At 52.9% G+C, this 27,903-nt stretch overlaps 1 protein-coding gene across 1 annotated transcript in view; it reads left to right on the top strand.

Moving 5' to 3' along the window:
• Window positions 1–27,296, top strand: part of FER1L5 (fer-1 like family member 5) — a 64,528-nt gene extending 37,232 nt beyond the window's left edge. Inside the window, exons 20-53 of the mRNA XM_017524108.2 lie at window positions 6,888–7,012; window positions 7,844–7,944; window positions 8,455–8,632; window positions 8,710–8,865; window positions 10,245–10,376; window positions 11,599–11,762; window positions 12,064–12,178; window positions 12,895–12,997; window positions 13,588–13,751; window positions 13,847–14,014; window positions 14,224–14,359; window positions 14,498–14,575; window positions 15,778–15,959; window positions 16,183–16,344; window positions 16,635–16,739; window positions 17,785–17,931; window positions 18,012–18,174; window positions 18,322–18,347; window positions 19,959–20,009; window positions 20,108–20,209; window positions 20,492–20,611; window positions 21,125–21,286; window positions 21,497–21,588; window positions 21,990–22,160; window positions 22,366–22,514; window positions 22,762–22,901; window positions 24,376–24,464; window positions 24,727–24,822; window positions 25,023–25,164; window positions 25,401–25,500; window positions 25,576–25,769; window positions 25,947–26,056; window positions 26,629–26,776; window positions 26,881–27,296. Coding sequence (XP_017379597.1) covers window positions 6,888–7,012; window positions 7,844–7,944; window positions 8,455–8,632; window positions 8,710–8,865; window positions 10,245–10,376; window positions 11,599–11,762; window positions 12,064–12,178; window positions 12,895–12,997; window positions 13,588–13,751; window positions 13,847–14,014; window positions 14,224–14,359; window positions 14,498–14,575; window positions 15,778–15,959; window positions 16,183–16,344; window positions 16,635–16,739; window positions 17,785–17,931; window positions 18,012–18,174; window positions 18,322–18,347; window positions 19,959–20,009; window positions 20,108–20,209; window positions 20,492–20,611; window positions 21,125–21,286; window positions 21,497–21,588; window positions 21,990–22,160; window positions 22,366–22,514; window positions 22,762–22,901; window positions 24,376–24,464; window positions 24,727–24,822; window positions 25,023–25,164; window positions 25,401–25,500; window positions 25,576–25,769; window positions 25,947–26,056; window positions 26,629–26,776; window positions 26,881–27,105 — 4,496 coding nt within the window. The 3' untranslated portion in view covers window positions 27,106–27,296. The remainder of the gene's footprint in view (window positions 1–6,887; window positions 7,013–7,843; window positions 7,945–8,454; window positions 8,633–8,709; window positions 8,866–10,244; window positions 10,377–11,598; window positions 11,763–12,063; window positions 12,179–12,894; window positions 12,998–13,587; window positions 13,752–13,846; window positions 14,015–14,223; window positions 14,360–14,497; window positions 14,576–15,777; window positions 15,960–16,182; window positions 16,345–16,634; window positions 16,740–17,784; window positions 17,932–18,011; window positions 18,175–18,321; window positions 18,348–19,958; window positions 20,010–20,107; window positions 20,210–20,491; window positions 20,612–21,124; window positions 21,287–21,496; window positions 21,589–21,989; window positions 22,161–22,365; window positions 22,515–22,761; window positions 22,902–24,375; window positions 24,465–24,726; window positions 24,823–25,022; window positions 25,165–25,400; window positions 25,501–25,575; window positions 25,770–25,946; window positions 26,057–26,628; window positions 26,777–26,880) is intronic.
• The last annotated feature ends 607 nt before the right edge of the window (window positions 27,297–27,903 follow it).

Here is a 27,903-nt window from a genome sequence, read left to right as displayed (position 1 = left end):
TCAAGCAATTCTCCTGCCTCACCCTCCCGAGTAGCTGGGACTACAGGCGTGTGCCACCATGCTCAGCTAATTTTTGTATTTTTAGTAGGGACGGAGTTTCACCATGTTGACCAGGGTGGTCTCGATCTCTTGACCTCGTGATCCACCCATCTCAGCCTCCCAAAGTGGGAATGGCTTTTTAAGAAACTGCCAAGCTTTTCTAAAGTGACCACACCATTTTATATTTTCCCAACAATGTAAGATGATTTCAGTTTCTCATCCTCATCAATGTTTGTTACTATCTGTCTTTATTTATTATCATAGGCACACAGTGGTAGCTCACTGTTTTAATTTTCATTTCCTGTAATGACACTGAGCATCTTTTCTCTTTTTATTTAATTTATTTATTTATTTACTTTTTGAGACCGAGTCTCGCCCTGTGTCCCAGGCTGGAGTGCAGTGGCACAATCCCAGCTCACTGCAACCTCTGCCTCTTGGGTTCAAGCGATTCTCTTGCCTCAGCCCCACCAAGTAGCTGGGACTACAGGCGTGTGTCACCACGCCCAGCTAATTTTTGTATTTTTAGTAGAGATGGGATTTCACCATGTTGCCCAGGCTGGTCTCAAACTTCTGGGCTCAAGCGATCCACCCACTTCGGCCTCCCAAAATGCTGGGATTACAGGTGTGAGCCACTGCACTTGGCATATTTTTATTTTCTATTTCTTAAGACAAGGTCTCGCTCTGACACTGAAGCTGGAGTGCAGTGATATGATCACGGCTCACTGCAACCTCCACTTCCAGGGCTCATGTGATCCTCCCACCTGATAACCAAGTAGCTGTGACTACAGGCATACACCACCACATCTGGCTAGAGATGAAGTTTCTCCATGTTGTCCAGGCTGGTCTTCAACTCCTGGGCTCAAGCAATCCGCCCACCTTGACCTCCCAAAGTGCTGGGATTACAGGCATGAGCCACCTGCCTGGCCACATCTTTTCATGTGCTTGTTAACCATTCATTTACCTTCTTTAGCGGTATGTCTATTCAAATGTGTCACCTATTTTTAAATTGGGTTGTTTCTTTGGCCAGGCGCAGTGGCTCATGCCTGTAATCCCAGCACTTTGGGAGGCTGAGGCAGGCAGGTCACAAGGTCAAGAGATCAAGACCATCCTGGCCAACATGGTGAAACCCCTTCTCTACTAAAACATACAAAAATTAGATGGGCGTGGTGGTGTGCCTGTAGTCTCAGCTACTCAGGAGGCTGAGGCAGGAGAATTGCTTGAACCCAGGAGGCGGAGGTTGCAGTGAACCAAGATCGCGCCACTGCACTACAGCCTAGTGCCTGGCAACAGAGGGAGACTCTGTCTCAAAAAAAAAAAAAAAAAAAAAAAAAATTGGGTTGTTTCTCTTATTCTTGAGTTGTAAGAATTCACTATATATTCTGAATACAAGTCCTTTATCAGATATGTGATTTGCAGATAGACTGTGGCTTGTCTTTTCATTTTCTTAGTTGTGTCTTTTGAAGTGCCAACATTTTTAATTTGATAAAATCCAATTTATTTTTTCTTTTATGATGTTATATAAGAACTCTTTGGTTAGCCCATGGTCATGAAGATTTTTCTCCCATTTTTTCTTCTAAGTTTTATAGTTTTAGCTGGGTGTGGTGGCTCACGCCTGTAATCCCAACACTTTAGAGACTGAGGTGAATCACTTGAGCCCAGGAGTTTGAGACCAGCCTCGGCAACATGGTGAGGGCCTACAAAAAAAATTTTTTTAATTAATGGGGCATGGTGGTACACACCTATAGATCCAGCTACTGAGGAGACTGAGGCATGAGGATCACTTGAGCCCCAGAGGTCAAGGTTATAGTGAGCCATGATCACACCACTGCACTCCAGGGTAGGCAGCAGAATGAGACCCTGTCTCAAAAAAATTTTTTACCGTTTTAGTTCTTAAACTTATCTGTGTGATTCATTTTGAATTCATTTGCATGTGGATATCCAGTTGTTCAAGCACCATTTGTTAAAAAGGCCATCCTTTCCTCATGTGTTTTCTTAGATTACATGTTAAACTGCTTATTCTGTTCCATTGTTTAATTTTCTACATCAGAGGCTCCATTTATAGTTGAGTGATTCTCCTTGGTTTTATCTATATCTGTCATTTTCTCCCTGATCCTTTTTTGACCCATTCTTTCCATTTCATTTTGGTCACTTTTCTTATTTCTGTCCTTATTTCCATGCCCCGTAATTGTCTGCAGGGTCTAATCTCCTCCCGTGGACTACTTGTGTTACCTTCCCATCTCTGTTGTTTTTGTTTTTTCTTCTACTGTTTTCTGAGGTTTGCGGGCTCACGTTGCCTCATGTGCGTCCTGAGCTCCTTCAGGGAGTGTATTTTTGCTGGCGCTTTCTAAGATCTGCTTCTCCTTAGTGTGCTTCCTGCTGTCTGTCTTGCTAGTAACATCCCCCAGGTGGCTGCTGCTGCTGTGCTTCACCCCTCAGCTTCGGTGGCTATCACAGTTGCTTTTGGCAATCCTTACGTGTATTTTTAGTCTGCAGATTATATTTGTCCCTTGTTTTGCTGAAAATTGAGTTACTTTCCTTCTCCTTGTTGCTTTTGTAAGTTCTCCAACAGTAGGAGAGGAAAATTGCTGTTGTGTATCCTTGCACTAAGAGCCCCAGGCATGCATCTCTGCTTATTTATCATTCTAGTCTTTCACTCAAAGGCCAGGATCTGAAACTGATGTCTTCCAAAAATTCTGGAAAATTATATTTTCCCTTTGCAAATTGCCTTTTCTCCTCTATATATCCTTCTGGAACTCACTCTGTACTCCGTGGACCTTCTCATTCTGTCCTTCAATTTTTTTTTTTGAGATGGAGTCTGGGTCTGTCACCAGGCTGGAATGCAGTGGCCTGATCTCGGCTCACTGCAAACTCCAACTCCCAGGTTCAAGCAATTCTCCTGTCTGAGCCTCCTGAGCAGCTGGGATTACAAGCACATGCCACCATGCCCAGCTTATTTTTGTATTTTTAGTAGAGACAGGGTTTCATCTTGTTGGCCAGGATGGTCTCGATCTCCTGACCTTGTGATCCGCCAGCCTCGGCCTTCCAAAGTGCTGGGATTATAGGTGTGAACCGCCGTTCCCAGCCTGTCCTTCATATTTTTAAATCTCTTCCACATTTGTCATCTTGTCCTTTCTCTGGGCTGCATTCTAGATTATTTCTTCTAGATCTCTGCAGAAAGTCCTTAGGTGACCATTCTATTTAAAATTACTCGGCATCTCCCTTTTTCCCCTTCCCCACTTTTCTCCTTAGCATCTTCCATCTTTGACATACTGTTTTTTACATGATTTTGGGAATTTTGTCCCACTATTTTTTAATTTCTTTTTTTTTTTTTTTTTTTTTTTTTTTTTTTTTTTTTTTTTTTTTTGAGACGGAGTTTCGCTCTTGTTACCCAGGCTGGAGTGCAATGGCACGATCTCAGCTCACCACAACCTCCGCCTCCTGGGTTCAGGCAATTCTCCTGCCTCAGCCTCCTGAGTAGCTGGGGTTACAGGCATGCGCCACCATGCCCAGCTAATTTTTTGTATTTTTAGTAGAGACGGGGTTTCACCGTGTTGACCAGGATGGTCTCAATCTCTTGACCTCGTGATCCACCAGCCTCGGCCTCCCAAAGTGCTGGGATTACAGGCTTGAGCCACCGCGCCCGGCCTATTTTTTAATTTCTTAAGTAAACTTTCAATTCAAGTAGAACGTACCTATGGAAAAGTACACAAACCAAAGTGTCAAGCTCAGTGAATTATCACAAAGCAAACATGCCCATGTGATGGCATTCAGATCACAGAGCAGCAGCACTCCAGAAGCCCCTATGCCCACCCCACCCCACCAAGGCAGCCACTCCTCATCTCCATGGCATGACCATAGTTTACTACAGCCTTGAACTCCTGGCCTCAGCCTCCCAAAGCACTGGGATTACAGGCAGGAGCAGGCATGATCCACCATGCTCTGCCTCTTTAAAAAAAAAAAAAAAAAAAAGCCAAAACAAAAAAGCTTTATATAAAAAAATCATATCATGACTGGCTGTGGTGGCTCACGCCTGTAATCCTAGCACTTTGGGAGGCTGAGGTGGGTGGATCACCTGAGCTCAGGAGTTGGAGACCAGCCTGGCCAACATGGCGAAACCCCATCTCTACTAAAAATACAAAAGTTAACTAGGCATGGTAGCACATGCCTGTAATCCCAGCTACTCAGAAGGCTGAGGAAGGAGAATTGCTTGAACTGGTGAGCTGCGATCTCAGCTCACCACAACCTCTGCCTCCTGGATTCAGGCAATTCTTCTGGTTTCTTTTGCTCACCATTCTATTTGTGCAGTGTGTTCACAGATCTAGATGACATGGAATATAGTCATAGCTCATTCACTGACTGCTATGTATTATTCTATTGTGTAAACGTACCATAATGTATTTATCCTTTCTGCTACTGAGATTTTTGAGACTTTATTTATTTATTTATATTTATTTGTTTTTTTAGAAGGAGTCTTGCTTTGGCCCAGGCTAGAGTGCAGTGGTATAATCTTGGCTCACTGCAACCTGTGCCTCCCAGGTTCAAGCGATTCTCCTGCCTCAGCCTCCCAGGTAGCTGGGATTACAGGCACCCACACCACGCCTGGCTAATTCTTTTTTTTTTTTTGGAGATGGAGTCTCACTCTGTTGCCCAGGCTGGAGTACAATGGTGCCATCTTAGCTCACTGCAGCCTCTGCCTCCTGGGTTCAAGCAATTCTCCTGCCTCAACCTCCTGAGTAGCTGGGATTACAGGCATGTGCCACCATGCCTGGCTAATTTTTGTATTTATAGTAGAGACGGGGTTTCACCATATTTGCCAGGCTGGTCTCCAACTCCTGACCTCATGATGTGCCCACCTTGGCCTCCCAAAGTGCTGGGATTACAGGCGTGAGCCACCATGCCCAGCCAAGAGATGTTTTGAGAGAGATTTTGGCTGCTTCCAACTTCTGGCTATTATAATGAGAGCTGCTATGAACATTTTCCTCCATGTGTCTCAATGATGCTATATATGCCCTTCTCTTGGGTGTATACCCAGGAGTGGAGTTGATGGGTTAGGAGTGCATACACTGGTTCTTAGCTGCTCACTTTCCTGGAACTTCGTGGGCATTCTCTGAGGTCTGGCTAAAGTTTCATTCTCCAGAGAGGATTGGCCTTTGCTTCTTTCAGTTTCCTGGGGCACTGCCAAGCAGGGACCACTTTATTTTTATTTATTTATTTATTTATGACCATTTATTTTATTGATTGGTTGAGACAGGGTCTCACTCTGTCACCCAAGCTGCAGTGCAGTGACATGATCATGGCTCGTTGTAGCCTCAAACTCCTGGGCTCAAGCCCACCGCGGCTTCCTGAGTAGCTAGGACTACATGTGTGAGTCGCCATGCTTGGCTAGTTAGAGACAGGGTCTCACTATGTTACCCAGGCTGGTCACAAACCACTTGAGACCACTTTAAATTAAATTTTGTATTGGACATTCTTCAGACTACACAGATCACATGAACTCTGAATGCCAATGTCCATGAGGCCCCACTTGCTACAAATTTTGGGGAAGATTTTCTTCCCCCTCCACCCAGAGAGCCACACTGGAGACAGCCAAGTTTCCCCACTGTCCCTTCCTGTGTGATGGGTCAGTTCTTAACCCCCAATCCCAAGGGTTTAGGGCTTAGAGCACCTGTTCTGCGTGGTGTATTACTATTGTAACAAAGTACTACAAACCAGGTGGTTTAGACAACAGAAACTAATTCTCTCACAGGTTTGGAGGCCACAAGTTCAAAGTCAGAGTGTCAGTGTTGATCCCTGCTGAGGGCTCTGAGGGAAAATCTGGCCACAGCTCCCTCCTGGCTTCTGGCAGTTGCTGAGGTCCTTGGTGTTCCTGGGCTTGCAGCTGCGTCCCACCAGTCTCTGCCTCCGTCCCAACATGGGGTCTCCCTCCTCCTCACACGGTGTCATCCTCACTGTGTCTCCCTTCTTATAAGGACACGAGTCATTAAGGGCCCACCCTGCTCCAGTGTGACCTCATCCTAACTCATTACATCTGCAAAGACTCCCTCTCCAAATAAGGCCACATTGTAAGGTCCTGGGGTTTGGGACTTGAGTACACCTTTCCAGGGGGAAACAACTAGCCTGTAGCACATGGGTCCCTGTTAGACTGCCCAAGCTGACCAGCCCTAGGCTTTCTCTTCTGCCCCTTGGTCTCGTCGTTGCCAAAGAAAAGCACAAATTCTCCAAGAACTTGCCAGAAATTTGGAGAACAAAACTCAGCTTTGGCTTTCGCTTGCCTCACAGATTTTCTGCATATTAAATGTTTATTTTCTGTGGATTTCTGCCTCTAAGGCCGACTCAGCAGCAGTGTGGTTCAGAATCCTTTATGTTTGGTCTCACTTCCCCCTCATTTCAATAAGGCACATGGCGAGGGAATCCAGTCTGTGGCACCCATCAGTGGTGTCTATCTACACTTGCTCCCCCTCCCCCCATTCCACCCAGAGGCCTGCCCTGTGCCCCTGCCCCTGGTGTCTCACCTGAGATTCAGAACCCAGGGCTCTGGAGCTAGGTGCCTGCGTTATGGCCGCCTGGCTGTGCCACCGCAGGGAAACTGCTTCCCATTGCTAGCCTGGATTTTCCCACTGTAAACTGGGGACTCTGGAAGACCATGTGACCATGAAGGGTCAAAGTGCACATATCCTCAGTTGGGCCCCAGCCCAACCTCCCAGCTGGAGGGGTCTAGTTAGCATTGTTAGCAGATCGCATCTTTGAGGGCGAAGTGGTCCAGGGAGATCCTTGGAGGGGACACAGTGAGAAGAGGCCTCCCAGAATCCCTCAGACACCCCCTCTCTCCGTTTGTCTTTGTGTCTCAGGGAACATCTACCATTATGTGCCCTGGTATGACACCAAGCCTGTCGTGGCTGTGACCTCCAACTGGGAGGACATCAGCTTCCGAATGAACTGCCTTAACCTCCTCCACTTCACTCGGGACCGCCTGGTGAGTGGTGTGGGAGCTTATGCAGGGAAGGGTTCAGTGTGGCTGGGAGACAGGAAACTGCATTGCAGTGGCAGGAAACTGGTCACACAGCTCATTCATGCATTCATTCCACACTGTTGAGAAGAACGTGCCAGAAGCAGGGCTAGGCACTGAAGACACAAAGATGATTAAACACGGCCCTGTTCTTACTGTCTAGGGAAGTTGGACATGCAGGCAGTGACCATGCAGTACAACTAGGGCTATGATGGAGACGCAGGTACCAAGAGCTATAGGGTCAGAGAGAGAAGGTGGGGAGAGGAGAGGAAGAGAGGATAGTCAGGGGAGGTGTGCACAAAAGAGATGGCGCATCAGCAGGGTTTTGAAGAATACATAAGAGTTTATTAGGAGGTGGGTGGGGGTAGAAGGGAATAACATGTGTAAAGCCATGGCAATGTGCTAGTTTTTGAAGTTCGGCATGGCCGGGGGAGGTGATGTGAAGATAAGGCCATAGAAGCTGGAAGGAGTGAGATCACAAACGGTCTCAAGTGCCTGTTAGGAGTGTAGGTCTTGGAAGCCACCTGGGACTGGCATCTCCAGCATGACTTTCTCACGCCTATGTGGAGGTCAGGGGTCTGCACTGCTTCCCAGTCTTACCCTATCCCGACTTCTTGCCACTTGTTTCTTCTGTTGGGTAGCAGGAAAGGTGTCGGGGGTTTCTAGCCTCGGGGCTGTAGATAACCTTGAACTGATAGGTTCTGGCTGAAAACGTCTTGGGCCAATCAGATCTGTGGCCTGCCCAGCTGGGCTCCATGCTGAGGCAGGCTCTCTTACCATTTCTCTCCTGCTGGGCAGAAAGTCAACCTGGACACCCTGAAATCCATTCGGAATCCGAAGGACCCAGCTCTGCTCCACCAGTGGGAGAAACTGCTGAGGGAGCTGGCGGAGGACTGCAAGTAGGAGTGAAGGCACTCCTGGAGTGCTGGCCTGGAGCTGAGCTAGATCCAGGCCTGGGGGCTCAAAGCAGTGTCCTGAACACCTCCTCCCACCACCTCCTCAAGGAAGAGCACTGCCCAGACCTCTCCCCAGCGAGAAACCCCAACAGTTGCTTCTCTGTTCCCATTCAGGCCCCTCGACTGCCCCATCAGAATGGTCCCTGCTGCCCCACACCCATGCCCAAGGCGCCTACCAAGCCAGCCTATCCCCTTCCTCCAGACAAGCCCGCACAGCCCCATCTTCCTGCAGGGGCTGGGAGGGTGGGAGAGGGCTGGATGAGAACTCAGGGCCAGATGCACAGCGAGCAGGCTTTCTACGGAGCTATGGAAAGGGCTCCTGGGCCAGGTCAGCAGTGGATGAGGGCAGGATGTTGACGCCAGGAGGGACACGCTGGCCTAAGGCAGGGCAGGGATGGTGACACTGGGAGGCAATAGAGAGATCCAGCCCCTGCTACCCTGTCCCGGCCACAGGCACCCTCTGCCCTGCATGACCGATCAGCCCAAAGCCACCAGTCTGGACAGGAAGAGGTGGCAGCTCCGCAGCCTTCTACTGCAGGAACTGGCCCAAAAGGCCAAGCAAGCCAAGCCCAGGGACATGGTGGCCACGGTGGAGGACTGGCTGTACCGCCTCAACGCTGTGCTCCCCGAGGTGGGTGCCACACACACTGACCCAGAGCAGGGATGGGAACCAGCCACCTAGGGCCTGATAATCTCCTACCTCGGCAGCCCCAGATGGGCCTCCCTGACGTGATGATCTGGCTGGTGGCCAAGGAGCAGCGAGTGGCCTATGCACAGGTGCCCGCCCACTCTGTGCTCTTCTCCCCAGCAGGGGTTCTGCACTCCGGCAGGCTCTGTGGGAAGATACAGACACTTTTCCTACAGGTGGGAATCGGGGTCCTCAAGGGAGGACAGGGCCCAAAAATGCCCCCAGGGGAGGTCCTGAACTTGCAGGGCAGTCCCCATGGGGCCTGTCTCCCTGGTCCCTTAACCACGTGGAATCAGGTGGAAACAGTCCCCAGAGGAAGAGAGGGGTCTGCAGCTGACAGTATGTGGGCTGATGCCAAGTCCATGTACCTCGTAAATGTTCCCCAAATCCACCTCCTCATTAGGTATGGTGGCTCACAACTGTAATCCCAGCATTTTGGGAGACTGAGGTGGGTGGATCACCTGAGGTGAGGAATTCCAGACCACCCTGGCCAACATGGCGAAACCTCATCTCTCCTGAAATACAAAAAATTAGGCGGGCATGGTAGCACATGCCTGTAATCCAAGCTACATGGGAGGCTGAGGCAGGAGAATTGCTTGAACCTGGGAGGCGGGTGTTGCAGTGAGCTGAGATTGCAACATTGTGCTCCAGCCTGGGCGACAAAGCAAGACTCCTTCTCAAAAAAACAAACAAACGAAAAAAATCCACCACCTCCATCATCCTCATGGCCGCCACTTGGTCCAGCCCCTTATCATTTCTTCCCTGGACCATGACTGGGTGATCTCCAGTCATGGTCTATAAGGTTTGGCACCAGCCTAAACACCCTGACCACTATTCTTGTGACCCCCCCTCGGCTGTGACAGTGGCCTCCCTGCTTCTAATCCTCCCAAGGTGCCACCTTGCTGGCCTGGCCCCAGGCCCCTGTTCCTACATGCATTCTCTCTGGCCCATACTCTCAACAGTAAGGACACTCTGGGCTTTCCCCAGCCACAAGTGTACCTGCCCTTTGGCCTCTCCACCAATGTGCAAGGCTCCTTCCATGCCCTCCAAAGTCCTTCACATCTTGCAACAGCCCCTGAAACAAGAATCCTGGCTCTGCATGGCCCCAGGCCAACTCCTGACCCTGCCCAGGCCTTGGTGTACTGCTGCATAGAATGGGCCTGGCAATTAAGATGCCCTCCTCATAGTGGGATGTGAGGATTCAGGCCTACAAGCCACAATGGACAACTGGCACAATGCCAGCACACAATGCCAGCCCATAACAAGCACACAAGGAATGCCCATCAGTCCCATAATCAATGTCCCCACCACTCCCTCTGTGAGGCACTCCCAGCCTCTCTGCTTCATGGCTCCCAGGATGGAGCCACCATGCCCTGGAAGGCAGAACTCCAAGCCATTCACTTATAGCTCCTGCACTCAGCTCAGTGAGGGCCCCACTCCCAGGGCTTGAGGGAAAGGGGCAGGTGTGGCCCACTGAAGGGGTGGTCAGGGTGGTGTTCAGGGTGGTGTTCAGGGTGTTTAGTGCCCTTGTAGGACCGATCGGCCTCTGGCTCAGTACCCAGAGGGTGAAGGACAGAAGGATGTGCTCCCAGCCCACCTCCGGGTCTGCATGTGGCTTGGCAATGTCACAGACAGCAAGAACCTGCAGCTGCTCCGCCAGGGTGACACAGCAGTGTACGCTGAGATGGTGAGTGGTGAACAGGGGCCCAGGGCAGCAGGTGGGGGTGGGGTGGAGTGGCCTTGCAGGGAAGAGATGGCCTCCCTGCAGTGCACGTGGCCTGAGGAGGGAGGGTGAAGCTGCACTAGCCCTGCACTGAAGAGGGAGAAAAATATTTCTGACCAAATCTGATAGAGGAAGAGACTAAAGCAATATCGGACACTGCCAGCTCAGGTCTCTTGTTGATCCTCCATACATGTGTGGTGACAAAGGGGGTGACTGAGTGGCCTTCAGGACCTGTTCCCCCTCTCCCTGATGCAGGTTTATTGAGAGCTTTCTCCCAGTTCATCAACAGCATGTGAAGTGAGCAAGGCTCTGACTTGCAGGGGCCTCATCCATCACCAACGGGGCAGCCTGGGACCCCTGCAGGCCCAGCAGGGTCCCAGGAGGTGAAGGCCCAGAATGGTAGAGGAACAGGATCTGAGGCATCTGCCTGCAGAACCATCAGCCTGGGGAGGAGGCAGGTGGTGTCCAGGAACTGCTCTAGAGCCAGATGAGGGGAGATGTCCTTGGCTTCCCAGGGGAGGAGGTAGCTCAGGAAGCCAGGTGGACAGCAGAGGAGAAATAAGGTTTGAGTGTTAGGCTTTTTAACTTACTGAGTTAAAACATATGTTTGCAGTGTCTAAGTTGCACATGTAGATGGATACATCATAATATGTCTAACCAGCTCCATAGGTCTTGGAGGCACAGAGGCGGAGAGGGGTTCAGGGTAGGGGGCTGGGAGCAGGGCCTGTGTGTCTCAGCAGGCAGCGGAGGACTGGGCTGGTACCTTTGATGCCAGCTGCCTGCTCTCTCATCACTGCAGACCCTGGGGAGCCCAGCCCTTCTACACCACTTGACCACCATTGCCACCTCTGGGCCTTTTCATCCATATTCCCCCTGCTGAGCACACAGTCCCTGTTCCCTCCCCCTCACCCCAGCCCCTCTCCACCTCTGTGCCTCCAAGCCCTAAATAGACATCTCTGTCCACACATGCAGCGTCCACCCCACTCTGCCAGCTGAGTAACCAGGGCAGGGTTGACCTCTGAGCCTCAGTGCTTTCACCTGTGCAATGGGGACATGGCCCTATCTTGCCTGGCTACCACATTTTTAGGATGCCCCTGCAGCTCAGAGTCAGGGGCTCAGGGCAGGCCCATGTCCCTGAACATTGTGCTGGAGGAGGCGGCAGCCCTGACAAGCTTCCCTCCCCTAGTATGAGAATCAAGCCAAGCATAAAGACCAGTGGGGGCAGCAGGGGCTATATCGCTGCCCCAACTTCTCGGATGTCATGGGGAAGAAGACCCTCCCCATGACCGATTTCCAGCCACCCCTGGGATGGCACTGGCAGGACAACTGGACAGTGGACCCTCAGAGGAGGTAAGGCTGGAGGGGGCAGGCTCCACTGGAGGAGATACTTTTCACCTGGGAGGGCCAGTCTGCAGCAGCCCAGAAAGATGGGTACCCAGCCCCTGAGGCTGGTGCCAGAGAGCCAAGGCGCACCAGGCCGAGGGCCCTGCACACCACCCTGTCCTGCATGCCAGGCCCTGCTGGCCCTGCTGGCCCTGCCCTGCCCAGACCAGGTGGGGTTGCCAGGTATGGGAATGCGTGGCCAGCACAGGACACCTCCCTGGGCTGCTCAGGGAGGTGTGTTGGGAACTTGGGGTCTTGCTACCCCTAGACTCCTCCTGGACATAGACATCAACAAGAGCCAGGTGTTGGAGGAGGTATATGAGAACCAGGTCCGCGATGCCAGAGGCACCTGGGGGCCTGCTACCATCCCAAACACAGACGTGGTGAGCAGGGCTGAAGCTGCCTCAGGGGTTGGGGGTCAAGCAAGGCCACCAGGCGGGGCACCTTGGAAGCTGGGGGATCCCAGTGGAAAGAGCTATGGTCTCAGCTCTATGCCATCCCAGGGGTGGCTGGAAATCCATCATGGGGAGGGTCTTGTTTCCTCAGGCTCTCTCAGCACTGATGGGGTGAGGGGTTTGTAGAAATATCTTATATAAAACTGAGAAACAACAAAAGAGTGGTAATGGTTCCTCCTAGGCCTCCTTCAAAGGTGTTGCTTACCCCGAAGGAGAGAATCTGCTTGGGGTACGCTAACCCAGCACTGTCCAGTAGGATTCTCTGTGATGATGGAAATGTTCTGTATCTGCAAATGTGCCCCAAACTTGAAATGGGGCACTAGTGAGATGAAGGACCTAAACTTTGAATTTTAACTCATTTAAGTTAGAGTAGCCCCAGGCGGCTGGTGGCTACTGTATTGGGCAGTGTAGGTTTAACTGATCTCAAAAGCATGAGGAGGAGGAGTTTCCAGCAGGGAAAGGCAGGTCCTTGGTGCATATTCAGTGATGGCTCAGGTTTCCGGAATGAGGTGTGGCAAGCACAGTCTGGCCTGGAAAGGGAGGCCACTGTGGCCACAGCAGGCACGCACACAGGTGTGGGAAGAGAGAGCGTGGCCTCCTACCAGTTCATGTGCCCCTTGCGCACCCTCTCTGTCCTCCTGCAGAATGGACAGCCCATGGAGGCCCGGGAGAACGTGAAGTGCCCCCAAGGCTGGCACTTTAAGAAGGACTGGGCGGTGGAGCTGAACCATGCAGTGGACAGTAAGGGTCAGTCATTTGGTCAGGGTTGGGATCGGGAGAGACCAAGGCCTCAAAATCACAGCAGCCAGCCGGGTGGGATTAGAGCAGCCAAGCCCTCAGTGGGATAGGCCTGAATTCCTGGAGTCCCTGGCCTCCAGAGCTGGGTCTCCAGCATTTCCCTACACATGGGCCCCGGTTTTGAGACAGCATAGGCCCTCAGTGCATCCTGAAGCCTGGCCCAGAGCAAGGCGTGGCAGATGCTGGTGAACAGAAGGCTGTCATGTGGCGGCTGAATTCACCCACAGCAGCTCCAGGGTGGGAGTGATGATGAACTGTAAGTCTCAAGCCCTGGGCTCAAGATGCAAGCTTTGCTGCTTATGGGCTGTGTGGCCTTGCGGGAGTCACAGGACTTCTCTGAGCCCCGCCTGCCTCATTTGTAAGATGGGCAGCTGGGCCCAGGTCACTCAGGTGACACAGTGTAGCCACACCCTCCTTTCCACACCTCAGGGCCAGAGAGACCTAGATGTGAAACCTCTAGGGCCCATCTCCCAGGTCTGTCCAGGCCTCCCAACCTGCGGACACCCAGGGACTCAGAGGCCGTGGTCCCCCAACTGCAGGCTGGGAGTATGGAATGGACATCCCATCCTTGGGCCAGCCCCAGGTCTGGAGCCCTGTAGAGAAGACCTACCACTCATGCCGCCGACGGCGCTGGGCACGTGTGCGTTTCCGGAACCATGGGGAGCTGAGCCATGAGCAGGAGGCCCTCTCCTTCCTGAAGCTGGTGAGGGGCCTACGGGCAGGGGCCCTGGCTGGGACTGAAGGCAGGGCCGCCTTGGCTGCTGCAGGAACATGACCCTGCTCTCCGCCCCACCACAGGGCCTGGTCGAGGACGAGGAGGAGGGCTGGGAGTACGGCACCTTCGGCTCCAGGTTCCACCTCAACCCTCAGCCCCAGAGCAAGTTCCGCCGTCGCTGCTGGCGCCGCAGGCTGGCCCCCAACAAGGACAAGGGCATCGCACCCATATTCCTCCTGGAGGGGTCCTTGGTAAAGCCTCACAGGCTGGGTAACACCTGCCTGTAACCCCTCCTTCCAGAAAAGCCAGGGCCTGAGCTGGCTGGGGCGCTGACTGCGGAGGAAAGGCCCCTGCTCCTCCGGCTTGTGAGGGTGGTGGTGTGAGGGAGGATGGCTGGGCTTGGGCTAGAGGAGACAGGAGCAGCACCCAAGAGCCTCAGGGGAGATTGTCCTGGGTACAGGCTATGGATGTGAAATATGCTGGGAAGGAAGAGGACAGCAAGACATGGCCATTGCGTCTGGACAGACAGTTCAGGGACCCCCTGAGGCAGGACACCCGGCCCCCCAACATGCCCTTCATCTACTGCACCTTCAATAGTAAGCACTGACTTGGGAGTCTGCTTGAGTGGCCCGAGGCCAGAACCCTAGGGCAGGAAGTGGGGAAGGGGTGGGGGCACTCAGAGGGAGTCTCTAGGGTGCTGGGGCAGGTGACAGGCATGCTTCCTCTTTCCCCAGAGCCCCACTACTACCAGCTCTTCTGCTATATCTACCAGGCCCGGAACCTGGTGTCCAACCAGATCCTGACATTCCAAGGTAGGTGGCAGGCAGCCTTGTGCCCGGTCCCTGGGTCTGGTGTCATAGCCGCTCAGCAGTGTAAATACAGAGGCAGGGATAAGGGTGACAAAAATGTAGACCCTTCTCCCAAGCACCTCATGGCCTGGTCTGGGGAAAAGACACAGGGCTGCTCTTGAGGTGCGACCTCAGTGCTGTGGAATAGGAGGAAGCTGAGAGGGCTCCATCCCGGTGGTGGCCACTTAGCTGTGCATGGAAGAGGGAGGAGCTTGGCTGTCAGTACTGGTAGGGCATGAGGGCAAGAGAGAGGGCGACATGCTTGAGAACCATGTGCCACTCATGTTTGGACAGAGGCGGAGGGGCCAAGAGGGCCTGTGCAGAGGATGGCCTGTCCTTGGTCCTGTGAGCATGCCCCACTAAAAGTTTCAGGAGACAAGCCATGTGCTCCAGCCTGGTTGTCAATGTTGTTTGTAGGGAGTGCAGACAGTAGGTAGCAGGGCTCCAAGGATGTCCGCTGGGAACCGTGTCCCTTGGGCTTGACCACCAATATCGAGAGGGCCATGTGACACTCCTTGATGTCAGGCCACTTGCTGCTGTCATAAAAGGGCAGCCACAGGGGCAGGCAGTGGTTCATGCCTATAATCCCAGCACTTTGAAAGGCCAAGACAGGCAGATCATGAGGTCAGGAGTTCAAGACCAGCCTGGCCAACATTGGACACCAGGTTCTGGGCCTGATGAAACCCCATCTCTACTAAAAATACAAAAATCAGCCAGCCATGGTCATGGGCACCTGGAATCCCAGCTACTTGGGAGGTTGAGACAGAACTGCTTAAAACTGGAGGCTGGAGGTTGCAGTGAGCCGAGATCTTGCCATTGTCCTCCAGCCTGGGCAAAAGAGCGAAACTGTCTTTAAAATTAAAAAAAAAAAAGGCATCCACAGGTGGCCTCGTCCCTAGAACTCCTCCAGAGGAGCCCGTGCCCTCCATCTCTGTGAAGTCCAGGTCTCAACCTTGGGAGGCACGTAGAACTCATGGATGGGACCAGATGAGGCCTGGCCTGGTGCTCTGCAGCTGACTCTGAGGGGGCCTCTGGCCTCTGGGCCTCAGTGGCTGCCCTGCCCGACCCTCCTGGACTCCACTGGGTCCAGTGGCTGCAGCAGCAGAGGAGAGGAGAGCCCCCCTTCCCAGCTCAAGACACTGCGCTCTCCTCCCCTACCGCTCCAGGGCCCTTCATTCGAGTGGTCTTCCTGAACCACAGCCAGTGCACCCAAACCCTAAGAAGCTCTGCAGGCCCCACATGGGCCCAGACACTCATCTTCCAGCACCTCCTTCTGTACGAAAACCCACAGGACACCAAAGAGAGCCCGCCACTTGTGGTGCTGGAGCTGTGGCAGCACGATTCCTGGGTAAGGCAGACTGGGCAGAGCAGGAAGGAGAGTGCCTACCTCAAAGAGTGGGAGAGGGGATTTATTTTAGGGGAAAATGTATGGAAAGTGCTCCCATGAGGCCTGACGTGCAGAGAGTACCATGGAAACTCACCTGCCAGCTATCGCCCCTTCCTTGAGAAGCCCAGGTGGAGCTGGGCCCTGCTAGCTTGGCCTCCATGCTTTGTGAACTTCCCCCCTCCAGGGCAAGAAGAGCTTGTGGGGACGGAGCATGTGGCCCCCGCTCGTCTGGCTGGATCTCCAGGACCGGATCCTGCCCCCCATGAGGTGGCACCCCCTTGTAAAGGAGTTGGGGAAGGAAGAGGGCGAGATCTTGGCATCCTGTGAGCTGATCCTTGAGACTGAGGTATTCGGAGAGAGGGCCTGGCTAGGAAGTGTGGTGCTGAGCACCCCTCCCCGACCCACCCCCAGCCAGTGGGGCCAACTCCACCCCATCAGGAAATGCCATGGGGCCCAGGATCCAGCGCTGTGGGCTTGGTGATGCTGGCCTGCCCAACCTCTCCCCTAAGTCCCCCTCCCAGCCCCTACCCACAGGGCTCCGGGCTCTTGATGAGGCCTCTGAGGGACCTGCTTGAGGTGGAGGTAAGGGCAACAGGACCAGCCCAGAGGACCTCATGCTCCCTGCCCCTCTGCCAGAAGCTGAGAGAGAAGCAGCTGCCGATCTTAAGCATTCCCTGGAAGAATGGGGCATACACGCTCCCCAAGAACATCCAGCCCACGATAAAGAGGATGGCCATTGAGGTGCTGGCGATGTGGGATGGGAACGGTGGGCAGGGCAGGTCGGGGTAGGGGTCTGGAGTGCGCTGCAGTTTTGCTGGTCCTGCCTGACTATGGGATCCAAAGCTTGCACCCCAAGAAAGACTACCTGGGAGTTGGAGGGAGACAGGAGAGAAATGAAGAGGCTCTGCTGTAACACTGTATATCATTTAACTGCAAACCTCTGCAGTGAGGAGTAGGCAAAGGGCTGTAGCATGTGTGATCACATTTCGGACTCACGCTGCCCTGAGCAGTAGGGACTACTCTTCAGAGAAGGAAATGGAGGCTCCGAGAGACAATGCATTCCATGCACAGTGACACAGGGACTAAGTGACAGGGTCGTTTAGGCCCAGCCCTGTCTGACTCCAAATGCCAGGATGTTTCTCACCTCTCTTCTGAGAGTAGCATGCGGGGTCCTCACTCAGAACCTGTGTGCCCTGCCACAAATCTGGCAAAGAGTACAAGGTGGGTTAGGCCTCTGGGGACTGGAGGCTTCCCCAGGATCAGGCAACTTGGCTGGTTCCTACTTTGGGCCCTGAGGCGGCCCTCCCGAGTCAGGGTGCAGCTATTTCCAGGCAGGGTGCCAGGTCACTGAATGGCTATGGGGTCCTCAATGAGCTAGATGGCATAGGTAGGGCCCTAAGAAATCCAGGTACTTCCTACTTCTGGGGGCCTCAGAGGCAGTCGGCCTCAAGAACTTACGCCTGAGAACTGATGAGGCCAGACAAAGCAGCGGGTGAGGAGGGGCAATGCCTGCAGGCTTTGGGGGTCAGTGGAGGATACAGCCAGTGGCCAGAGGGCATCTCCCTCATGGGTGGGGGGACACCATCTTGTCCCAGAGGACAAACACTAATCCCTCACGGGATGGGGAGGCCTTGTGCGTCCTCAGACGCTGGCTTCTCTGCAGCCCCATTCCCTGGCCCAGCAGGCTCCTGCTGTACCGCTATTGCCCCTCAGACCCCTTCTCTGGCCAGAATCCCATTACAGAGGTGCTGCCTGCCCCTTCTCCTGCCCTCCTTGGTTCTGGCAGATCCTGGCCTGGGGCCTTCGGAACATGAAGAAGGCGAGCTCCCCTCATCTCCTAGTGGAATTCGGGGAAGAGTCCCTGAAGACAGAACCCATCAGGGACTTTCAGACCAACCCCAACTTTCCTGAGTCAGTCCTAGTCCTCACAGTGGTAAGAGGCCTTGGGGCAGGGGGTGGGCAGCCCTCTTCTTCTCTGGGTCTCACGCTTCCCATGTCTCCTCGGGGCTGCAGCTCATGCCAACAGAGGAGGCTTACGCACTGCCCCTGGTGGTGAAGGTGGTGGACAACTGGGCCTTCGGCCAGCAGACCGTGACGGGCCAGGCCAACATCGACTTCCTCCAGCCCTACTTCTGTGACCCCTGGGCTCCGGACTACATGCACCCAAAGCTTCCAAGTATGGCCCTTCCTCCATGCCCTTCCCCAGGCCTCATAAGTGAGCCCACAGTGGGAGTGAGGCAGGCCCTGCTCCCCTGTGGGGTTGGCACCTCCTCCTCAGCCCTCTCCCTGTCCTGAGACTCATCCCTGCACTCTCTCCGCACAGCACTGTCTGAGAAGAAGCACCAGGACGTGAGTAAGGGCTGCAGGGCCACCTCCTCCCACACTGCTGATGGGGCATAACCCTTGGGCCTAAGAAGGGTGTCCATTAAACAGAGTCTGGATACCTGTGCCCGGCTGCGAGGCCTACCTTGCACTGTAGGGTCCTTAGCCTGTAGGGTCTCTGTAGGTCTCTCAGCCTGACTTCACATTAGAATCACCTGAGAGGTTTTTTTTTTTTTTTAACTTTTAAATCTCTTTTTTTTTTTTGAGATGGAGTTTTGCTCTTGTTGCCCAGGCTGAAGTGCAGTGACTCGATCTCAGCTCACTGCAACCTCCGCCTCCCGGGTTCAAGTGATTCTCCTGCCTCAGCCTCCTGAGTTGCTGGGATTACAGGCACAGGACACCATGCCCAGCTAATATTTTGTATTTTGTATTTGTAATAGACATGGGGTTTCATCATGTTGGCCAGGCTGGTCTTGAACTCTTGACCTAAGATGATCCACCCGTCTCGGCCTTCCAAAGTGCAGAGATTAAAGGCATGAGCCACTGTACCTGGCTTTAAATCTTAAAAAAATATTTTCTGGCCCGGTGCATTGGTTCATGCCTGTAATCTCAGCACTTTCGGAGGCCAAGCCGGGCGGATCACCTGAGGTTGGGAGTTCGAGACCAGCCTGGCCAACATGGTGAAACCCCGTCCCTACTAAAAATACAAAAAAATATTAGCTGAGCATGCTGGTATATAACTGTAATTCCGGCTACTTGAAAGAGGCTGAGGCATTAGAATCACTTGAACCCCAGAGATGGAGGTTGCAGTGAATCAGGATCATACCACTGCACTCCAGCCTGGGGTGACAAAGCGAAGACTTCCATCCTGCGCCCCCACCTAAAACAATTTTTTTTTAATTTTCTTTTTTTTTTTAAATAGAGACGGGGTTTCATCATGGTCAGGCTGGTCTCAAACTCCTGACCTCGTGATTCTCCCACCTCAGCCTCCCAAAGTGCTAGGATTACAGGCATGAGCCATGGTGCCCGGCCATAACAATTTTTTTTTATACAGATGGGGATCTTGCTATGTTGCCCAGGCTGCTCTCGAACTCCTTAGCTCAAGTGATCCTGCCACCTTGGCCTCCCAAAGTGCTGGGATTACAGGTGTGAGCCACTGCACCCAGAGTCACCTGAGAGTTTTAAAACTCCTGAGGCCTGGGCCACTGATCTACTCCATCACAATTGCTCGAGTAGGGCCCAGGCATCAAAATTTTTTCCAACTCCTCTCACACAGGTGATTCCAATGTGCTGTCAAGGTTCCCAACTAGCACCTGCCAAACTTGAATGTGCAGGAATCCTCCAGACATCAACACCAAAAGCAGACTCTTAATAGGTCAGGGTGGGGCTTGAGGTTCTGCATTTCTGAGCCCCTTCCAGAATCCAGTCTGTAGCTACGGGCAATGAAGATGAACTACGTGTCCCCTCCTTCTTGTCCCCTTGATCCCATGTCTAAAGACCCCTGAATTAAAAGGTCTATGTGAAAGGCAAGGACAAGGGCACCAGGGAAGCCCCGGCCTCAACCCGCCCCCCTCCTCTGTGAAGTCAGAGCCCATGAGTGAGCTATGGCTTTCCCCTGCTCACCCTCTCCTTTTTCAGTTCCTAGGCTACCTCTACGAAAAGTTCTGGTTCAAGTCCAGTAAAGCAGAGGTGATGAAGGCTCAGCCCCAGGGAATAAGGAGCAGCCCTAGTCAGGGGAGGGGGGTGCTGCCCCTGCCCAAGGCCAGAATGATCCTCTTCCCTGCCAGGATGAGTATGAGCACGAGGTGGACTGGTGGAGCAAGCTGTTCTGGGCCACAGATGAGCACAAGTCCCCGAAGTACGAGTACAAAGACTACCACACCCTCAAGGTTTGAAAGAGGGAAGAACACTGAAAGAGGGATGGAATAAAATCTTCCACTGGAGGAGGCCAGCAGAGTTAGCCTTGATTGCTCTGGGAAGCACCAAATGGGGGGAGTTCCAGCACTATCTCCCAGAGACAGCTCCAGCAGCCACCCTGTCTAAAGCACACAGTGCTGGCCCCAGGGCCACTGACTGCCAGATGCACTGGAGCGAGCTGGGAGCTAGTGCTCCCTCCATCTCCTAATCCTGGGAATGGTCCCCACCAGCCAGGGTTCCACACACCCCTGCAGGTGTATGACTGTGAGCTGGAGGCTGTGCCAGCCTTCCAGGGCCTGCAGGACTTCTGCCAGACCTTCAAACTCTACCAGGAGCAGCCCAAGTTGGACAGCCCCGTGGTAGGGGAGTTCAAGGTGTGTGTCCGCCCCAGCTCAGCTGCCTGTCTCTTTGTGCCCCTTATGTCCCCAGAAGACTAATAAAAGCCCTGGCTCTGTCTGCTCATTGTGAAGAAGGAGCAGGGCTTGAGAAAGTTCTGGGAGTGGAGGAGCAGAGATTCGCCTCCACAGGCACTTGGGGAGAGCTCCCCTTCCCCGCCCCACTCTGGCCTATGCTGGCCTCTCAAGGCCACAAAGCCACAGAGAACAAGCCCGAACCTGAAAGGATAGATGGGCTGAAATGAGTCCACAATGGTACAAATGGGGAACTCACATAATGTCTGCGGTTCCTTTGCCAACATCCCCCTTCAACATAGTGGTCTCTGCTGAACACATTGCTGTACCAGCCTCCACAGTCCTCACCGCCTTCTATCCCTGCTACCCTCAGCCCAGCCCTCTCTCTCCTGAACATGGACTGGGGCACTTCCTGGAGGGCTTTACAGAGCTGGCCAGCACTGCCAGGCTGGGACCCCAACACCCTCCCCCTGCCAGGGCCTTTTCCGCATCTACCCCTTTCCTGAGAATCCAGAAGCCCCAAAGCCCCCGCTCCAGTTCTTGGTTTGGCCAGAGAGAGAGGACTTCCCCCAGCCGTGCTTGGTGCGGGTATACGTGGTACGAGCCATCAACCTGCAGCCCCAGGACTACAATGGCCTGGTAAAGAACAGTCCCTGCCCCGCACAGGTACCCCACACTCCCCCTTCAACCGGTCTCTGGGGCCCCCCTCCAACTGCTGACACCCAGAATGCCAACTCCCCACAGGCTCCTTGTGTGCAAGGGGCTTGTTTCCACCCCGCTCCCACCCTCCCTGACAAACCTGGAGGCCTCCCCAGTTCCTATCCTTCCCCCATTTGTATCTGATCCCAGTGTGACCCTTATGTGATCCTGAAACTGGGGAAGACAGAGCTTGGCAACCGGGACACGTACCAGCCCAATACTCTGGATCCCATCTTTGGCACGTGAGCTGCCCCAACCCCCAAGACTCCTTTTCCACTCCCACCCATACCACCCTGGAAGTCGACTGCAGAAGGCACAGAACTCTGGCACTCCTGTCCAGCCTCCAAGTTCCCACCACAGCGTCTTACACATCCTGGTGCTCAACAGATAGAAGACAAATGCATGGGTGGGCCGGTTCTACCCTGGTTCTCACTCAGCTCAGAGCCCAACACCAGACCTGTACAAAGTTATTTTCAACAGTAACCAGGGGATGGCAAATGGCAGAAGGCAGCCTACTCCATGCTCTGCTCTCCACAATTTCCATGAACAAACAAGGGACCCATGGGGCCGAGACGCCAGTGAGGGCGGGGGGCACAGAGACATGGCCCACAGCCTCTGCAGTCTCCAACACTCTCATCCCTAGGATGTTTGAACTCACCTGCAACATCCCCCTGGAGAAAGACCTAGAGATCCAGCTCTATGACTTCGACCTATTTTCACCTGATGATAAGATCGGAACCACAGTCATCGACCTTGAAAACCGACTCCTGTCTGGCTTTGGAGCTCATTGTGGGCTCTCCAAATCCTACTGCCAGTGAGAGTGGGCCTGTCTGGGGGAAGGGAGTGGGGTGGGGTGGAAGAGTGAGCTCACAGCTCCCTTGGGACAAGCCTGCATCCTGGGCAGGAACCAGGGCCCAGACCTGCCCGGTCTCCACCCAAGTGGTCACCTGTGGTCACCCTGCAGCTCACAGTGGCAGGACCCAAACCTCCAGACCACTGCCTCTCAAATCACCCCACAGGTCAGGGCCCTTTAGATGGCGGGATCAGATGCCCCCAAGCTACCTCCTAGAACGCTATGCCAAGAGGAAAGGGCTGCCTCCGCCTCTGTTTAGTCCTGAGGAAGATGCTGTTTTCTATAATGGGAAAAAATTCAAGCTGCAAAGCTTTGGTGAGCAGCATAGAACACTACCAGAAAGCAGACACAAGCCTCTGGAAACTGAGGCTCCAGAATGGAAGAGCTGCAGACTTGGGGGAGAAAGGGGAGGACAAGCAAAGAGCTCCCTGGAGCCAGAGGGCAGCCCACCCACTTCCCCGTCACTCCTACCCAGGCTGCGGTGCAGAGGATAAGGGCCTACCTAGGAGATAGGAAGGCTAATGACCTCGCAATCCTCTCCTTCCATCTCCCTCCAATCCAGAGCCCCAAACCCCTACTCTTCATGGTTTGGGACCCAAGAAGGAACGCCTTGCACTGTACCTCCTGCACACCCAGGGGCTGGTACCTGAGCACGTGGAGACCCGCACGCTGTACAGTGACAGCCAGCCAGGCATTGACCAGGTATGAGACTGGAGGGGCCACTCCTGCCACCTATAGGAGGAGCTAGATCAGGAGATAGAGATGCCCATCCATCCAGGACATGGCCCACCATGAGAGGGTAAGGACAGGTCAAACATTTGGTAATGTATATGCACAGAAGACAAGCATGCTGTGCACATTAATAAGCAGGAAGTTCTGGTGATGTCACTTAGAATGGAGAATTTCAGAGCTGGAAAGGTCATCTACAAGAATCAGAGGCACCAGCTGTGGGAGGCACTAGGGAGCCGACCAGTCAATGTCTCCATGGTCTTAAGTCTCTCCCAAGGGGTGGGAAGGTGGTGCTCAGGTCAGACGGTGCAGACGTGACAACGCTGATTCTGGCTGTTAATTACAGGATGTCTTCCCCATGGCAAGGAACCCCAAACAGAAATAAAAATCCCCAAAGACACCTAATTATCATTTACTCCGCAGTCACCATAATGGCTCATTTCATTCTCTAAACCTCTCAAGCTGACACCACATTCCAGACACAAAATCCTCTGCTGAGCAAAATTTTTTAAAAAAACCATTCTCTGGCCACACGTGGTGGCTCACACCTATAATCCCAGCCTGTGGGAGGCCGAGGCAGGCAGATTACTTGAGGCGAGGAGTTTGAGACCAGCCTGGCCAACATGGCAAAACGTCTTTACTAAAAATATAAAAATTGGCTGGGCATGGTGGTGGGTGCCTGTAATCCCAGCTACCCAGGAAACTGAGGCATGAGAATTGCTTGAGCCTGCGAGGCAGAGGTTGCAGTGAGCTGAGATCGTGCCATTGTACTTCAGCCTGGGTAACAGAGGGAAACTCTGTCTCAAAAAACAAATAAAATAAAAAAGTATTCTCATTAAACCTGTTTTTTCAAATGGGGTCAACTTCAAAATAATATAATTAGGTCAGATAGTTTGAAAGGCAAAACGTATTTGTCTATTCTTCAAATGGTGGCAGTTCTGCCTTTTTTCTTTTTTCTCCTCCTTTTTATCCCTTACCTTCTTTCTTCTGTATGTGTAGCTAACAATACCCTTGGGTTGTAGTTCCTAACATAAAATGACCTGAAAATCTGGACTGGTATCTAGTTTCCTCATACTTGAGGCTATCAAGCAAGACCAAGCTGCTTGATAAATGAAGCCCCAAGCCCAATCTGGAGCCCCACCAGACAGGCCATCTAGCATGACCTGGGGAGTGGCGGTCACCCTCCAGACCTGTCATAAGTGGAGTCCCAGTACTGCCATCAGCCTCAAAGCCATCATGTCCCAATCTCACTGCACTACTCTCTCAGCCAAAAGAAAGGGGGAAGCTGGTGGGTGGTCGCCTGTAGCCTCACAGATATCTCTATACCCCACTTCTTACTGTTGGGAACACAACCTCAACAAACCTAAGAACCTGGGACAGGGAACCCCAGGCCAGCCTGAGAACAGAGGCTAGCAACCCCCAACCAGCCAATGTATCCCGGCTCTAGGGAAAGGTGCAAATGTGGGTGGACATCTTCCCCAAGAAGCTGGGGCCTCCTGGCCCCCAAGTCAACATCAAGCCCAGAAAGCCTAAACGGTGAGTCACAGCCCACTTCCCAACTGTTGCAGTTCACAGTTCAGCCTCCCCCCAGAGCAGGGCAACGCTGTCCTCGGGTACTGAGCTGCAGTAATTCATTTCTCTACTGGGAAGAGAGGAAGCTCTGCTGGGAGCTTTCTTCCCCTGAATTCCCCACACTGAGCAAGAACACACAAGGCAGCCTCCCAGGCCTCTCTGCCTTCACCGAGGCTGCAGCTGGGGAGCTCCTCCTCAGCAAAGCCTCAGAGCCCAGTGGCCACAGGTATGAGCTGCGCTGCATCATCTGGAAGACTGCCAATGTGGACCTGGTGGATGAAAATTTAAGTAGAGAGAAGACGAGTGACATCTACATCAAAGGGTAAGGAAGAGGAGTCAGGCTCCAGCAAGGTCCCTCGGTCCCCCAGTTCCATCTTCTTGCTGGCACAGCCCAGTCCTGAATGGAACACCTCTCCACTTACACCTGTGCCTGGTATTGGCTGGGCAGCCCTTCCCAGGGAGCTCCAGCTGGGGGATGGGGACAGTGCACATGAGCCGCAGGTGAGAAGACTCTGGCACCAGGTGGTTATATGGGCTGGAGAAAGACATGCAGAAGACAGATATCCACTACTACTCACTAACTGGGGAGGCCAACTTCAACTGGCGGTTCATCTTTACTATGGACTACCTGGCGACAGAGCACATGTGCGTCCAGAGCCAGAAGGTAACAGGCCTGGGGCATCAGGGGCGACAAACCACACATGAACAGACTGAGGCTCCTAGAGCTCCTCCCCCAGACCCTCCAGAGGCCTGCAAGCTGTCCCAGACATCAGAAACATGTCCTCAGGTGGAAACCCTCTTCCTTGATAGTCCATCACTGCTGGGAGGAGGGCCACTAAGGGGTGCAAGGAAAATATCCAGGAGACAGGTTAGTAACACGCCCTTCCACTGTTCCCCCAGGATTACATATGGAGCCTGGATGCCACGTCAATGAAGTTCCCAGCCCGACTCATCATCCAGGTCTGGGACAATGACACCTTCACCCCCGACGACTTCCTAGGTGAGGTCCTGACATAGGGCTTGTGACCACAGGACAGGGAGGTCCTTCTTACTGATGTCATTTTTCTGGGCTCAGGGGTCCTGGAGCTGGATTTATCTGACATGCCCCTCCCGGCTCGGCACGCCAAGCAGTGCTCCATCAGGATGATGGACGCTAACCCCAAGTGGCCCTATTCCCTCCGATATAAGCACTTCTCCCTCTTTAAGAAGAAAACTGTGACTGGCTGGTGGCCTTGCCAGGTCCTCGATGGTGGCAAATGGCGCTTGTCGGTAGGAGCTGGGGAAGGTGTCTATTGATTAGTACTGCTATGCCACATGTTCTGGCTCTAACAGACATCTAGGGACCTAGCAAAATCCCTGTTCCTTTCTTGATCCCGGGAAGAGGTCCTAAAACTACCCGGCTCCTGCATCCAAGCTCAACCTCCCCGCTACCCATGGTGTTCCTAGGGCAAAGTAAAGATGACCCTGGAGATTCTGTCAGAGAAAGAAGCCTTAATCAAGCCAGCCGGGCGAGGCCAGTCGGAACCCAACCAGTACCCTACACTTCATCCTCCTCTGTAAGGGTCCTTGGGGCAAACGCACCAGATCTTTCTTGCTCCTCAATGTATATGGGGTGATGATATGGGGCCTACAGTGAAGAGGTGGTAATTACCTCCCACCCCACAGCTCCGTGCTTAGTTACAATCAGCAAAGAACAGACTTGGGGTGACAGCAGGGGTAAGCAGAGGTTGTTTTTTGTTTTTGTTTCGAGACATTGTCTCGCCGTGTCACCCATGTTGGAGTGCAGTGGTGCAATCTCAGCTCACTACAACCTCCACTTTCTGGGTTCAAGCAATTCTCCTGCCACAGCCTCCTGAGTAGCTGGGACTACAGGCGCCTGCCACCACGTCCAGCTAATTTTTGTATTTTTAGTAGAGGCAGGATTTCACCATGTTGGCCAGGCTGGTCTCAAACTCCTGACTGCAGGTGATCCACCTACCTCGGTCTCCCAAAGTGCTGGGATTACAAGTGTGAGCCACCGCACCCAGCCCAGAAGATGCTTTTTTAAAAAAGAAAGCTTCTTGCATCCGATTACTTGTCCTGAAGGTTCTCTCTGCCATTCTCTGATATCTCCCTGGCTCCTGGACAGACGCACCAACACCTCTTTCATGTGGTTGCGATCACCAGTTCAACATTTCTGCTATATTTTCTGGAAACGGTATCGCTTCAAATTCGTAGCCTTTATGGTCATATTGATTATAGCACTTATGCTGTTCAACTTTATCTATTCAGCTCCGGTGAGTGCAGCCATGGGGACAGGGACAGAGGTGGTCTTGGGATGACTCTGGGGAGGCCGTCTTCACATTGCCTCCCCAGGCTAACTGTCGTCTGTTCTCTCTAGCACTATTTGGCCATGAACTTGATCAAACCTCACCTTCAGCTGTATCCTCCCATTAAAATATTCAATATCATCACTTCAGTAAACACCAGCAATGCCAGCTCTTCTATCCTTCCCACCCAGGATCCAAACCTAAAGCCTACAATAGACCATGAATGGAAACTCCACCCAGGACCCAGGATTCACCTGAGTGACATTTTCCCAGAACTTCCAGCCCCACAAGACTAATTTGCTCATGCTGCCTGGTTTTCCTCCTGCTACCAACAGCCCTCCCCTTAGGCTGCCTACCAGTTCTTTGTTTCTATCTTCTAGAATACATGCAATGTGCTGGGAATATTCTGGCTATTGTGTTCAGAAATCACTTTCAACAAGAAGAGCAGAGCTGTAATTTTCCACTGAAATAAACAAGTTTTATAACAGAGAGCCACCTTGTAATTTGGGGCATTGAAGACAACAAGAAAGGCTGAAAATGCCAGCCCTTCAGACAAGACTCACAGGGACAGGACTGATGTCATCTTTATGTACCAGCTGTGGTCCACAGGGTCTCTTCATGCTAAGAGGCTCTGAATCAAAGGGCAATGGAGGGAAAGGGTGACTCTGAATCAAAGGGCAATGGAGGGAAAGTTGCCCTTATGGGTAAGCAGCAATCCAAGGCACCAACTCTCACCCCTAGCATGCATGCACAGAACAGCCCTACCATGGACCAGGCGTCTCCCTCCTCTAGCACACAGCTGGGATGACATTGTTCAGGACAACATTCCGCCCATTCATGATGGGAATGTTTCTAGAACAAAAAGCCGAAGCATGACATCCTATGCCAGGTCAGGTGGTTTTCTTGTACTAAACATTTCTCTAAAGGACCCCAAGGCAGATGGGGACTGCATTTCATGTCTTCCCTGCCCTCTTTTTTTTTTCTTTTTTTTTTTTAGACGGAGTTTCGCTCTTGTTACCCAGGCTGGAGTGCAATGGCACGATCTCGGCTCACCGTAACCTCCGCCTCCTGGGTTCAGGCAATTCTCCTGCCTC

This window comes from Cebus imitator, unplaced genomic scaffold (genome assembly GCF_001604975.1).
Source record: "Cebus imitator isolate Cc_AM_T3 unplaced genomic scaffold, Cebus_imitator-1.0 Scaffold31, whole genome shotgun sequence".
NCBI classification, from domain to species: Eukaryota; Metazoa; Chordata; class Mammalia; order Primates; family Cebidae; genus Cebus; species Cebus imitator.
This window is presented reverse-complemented; position numbering and strand designations above follow the sequence as displayed.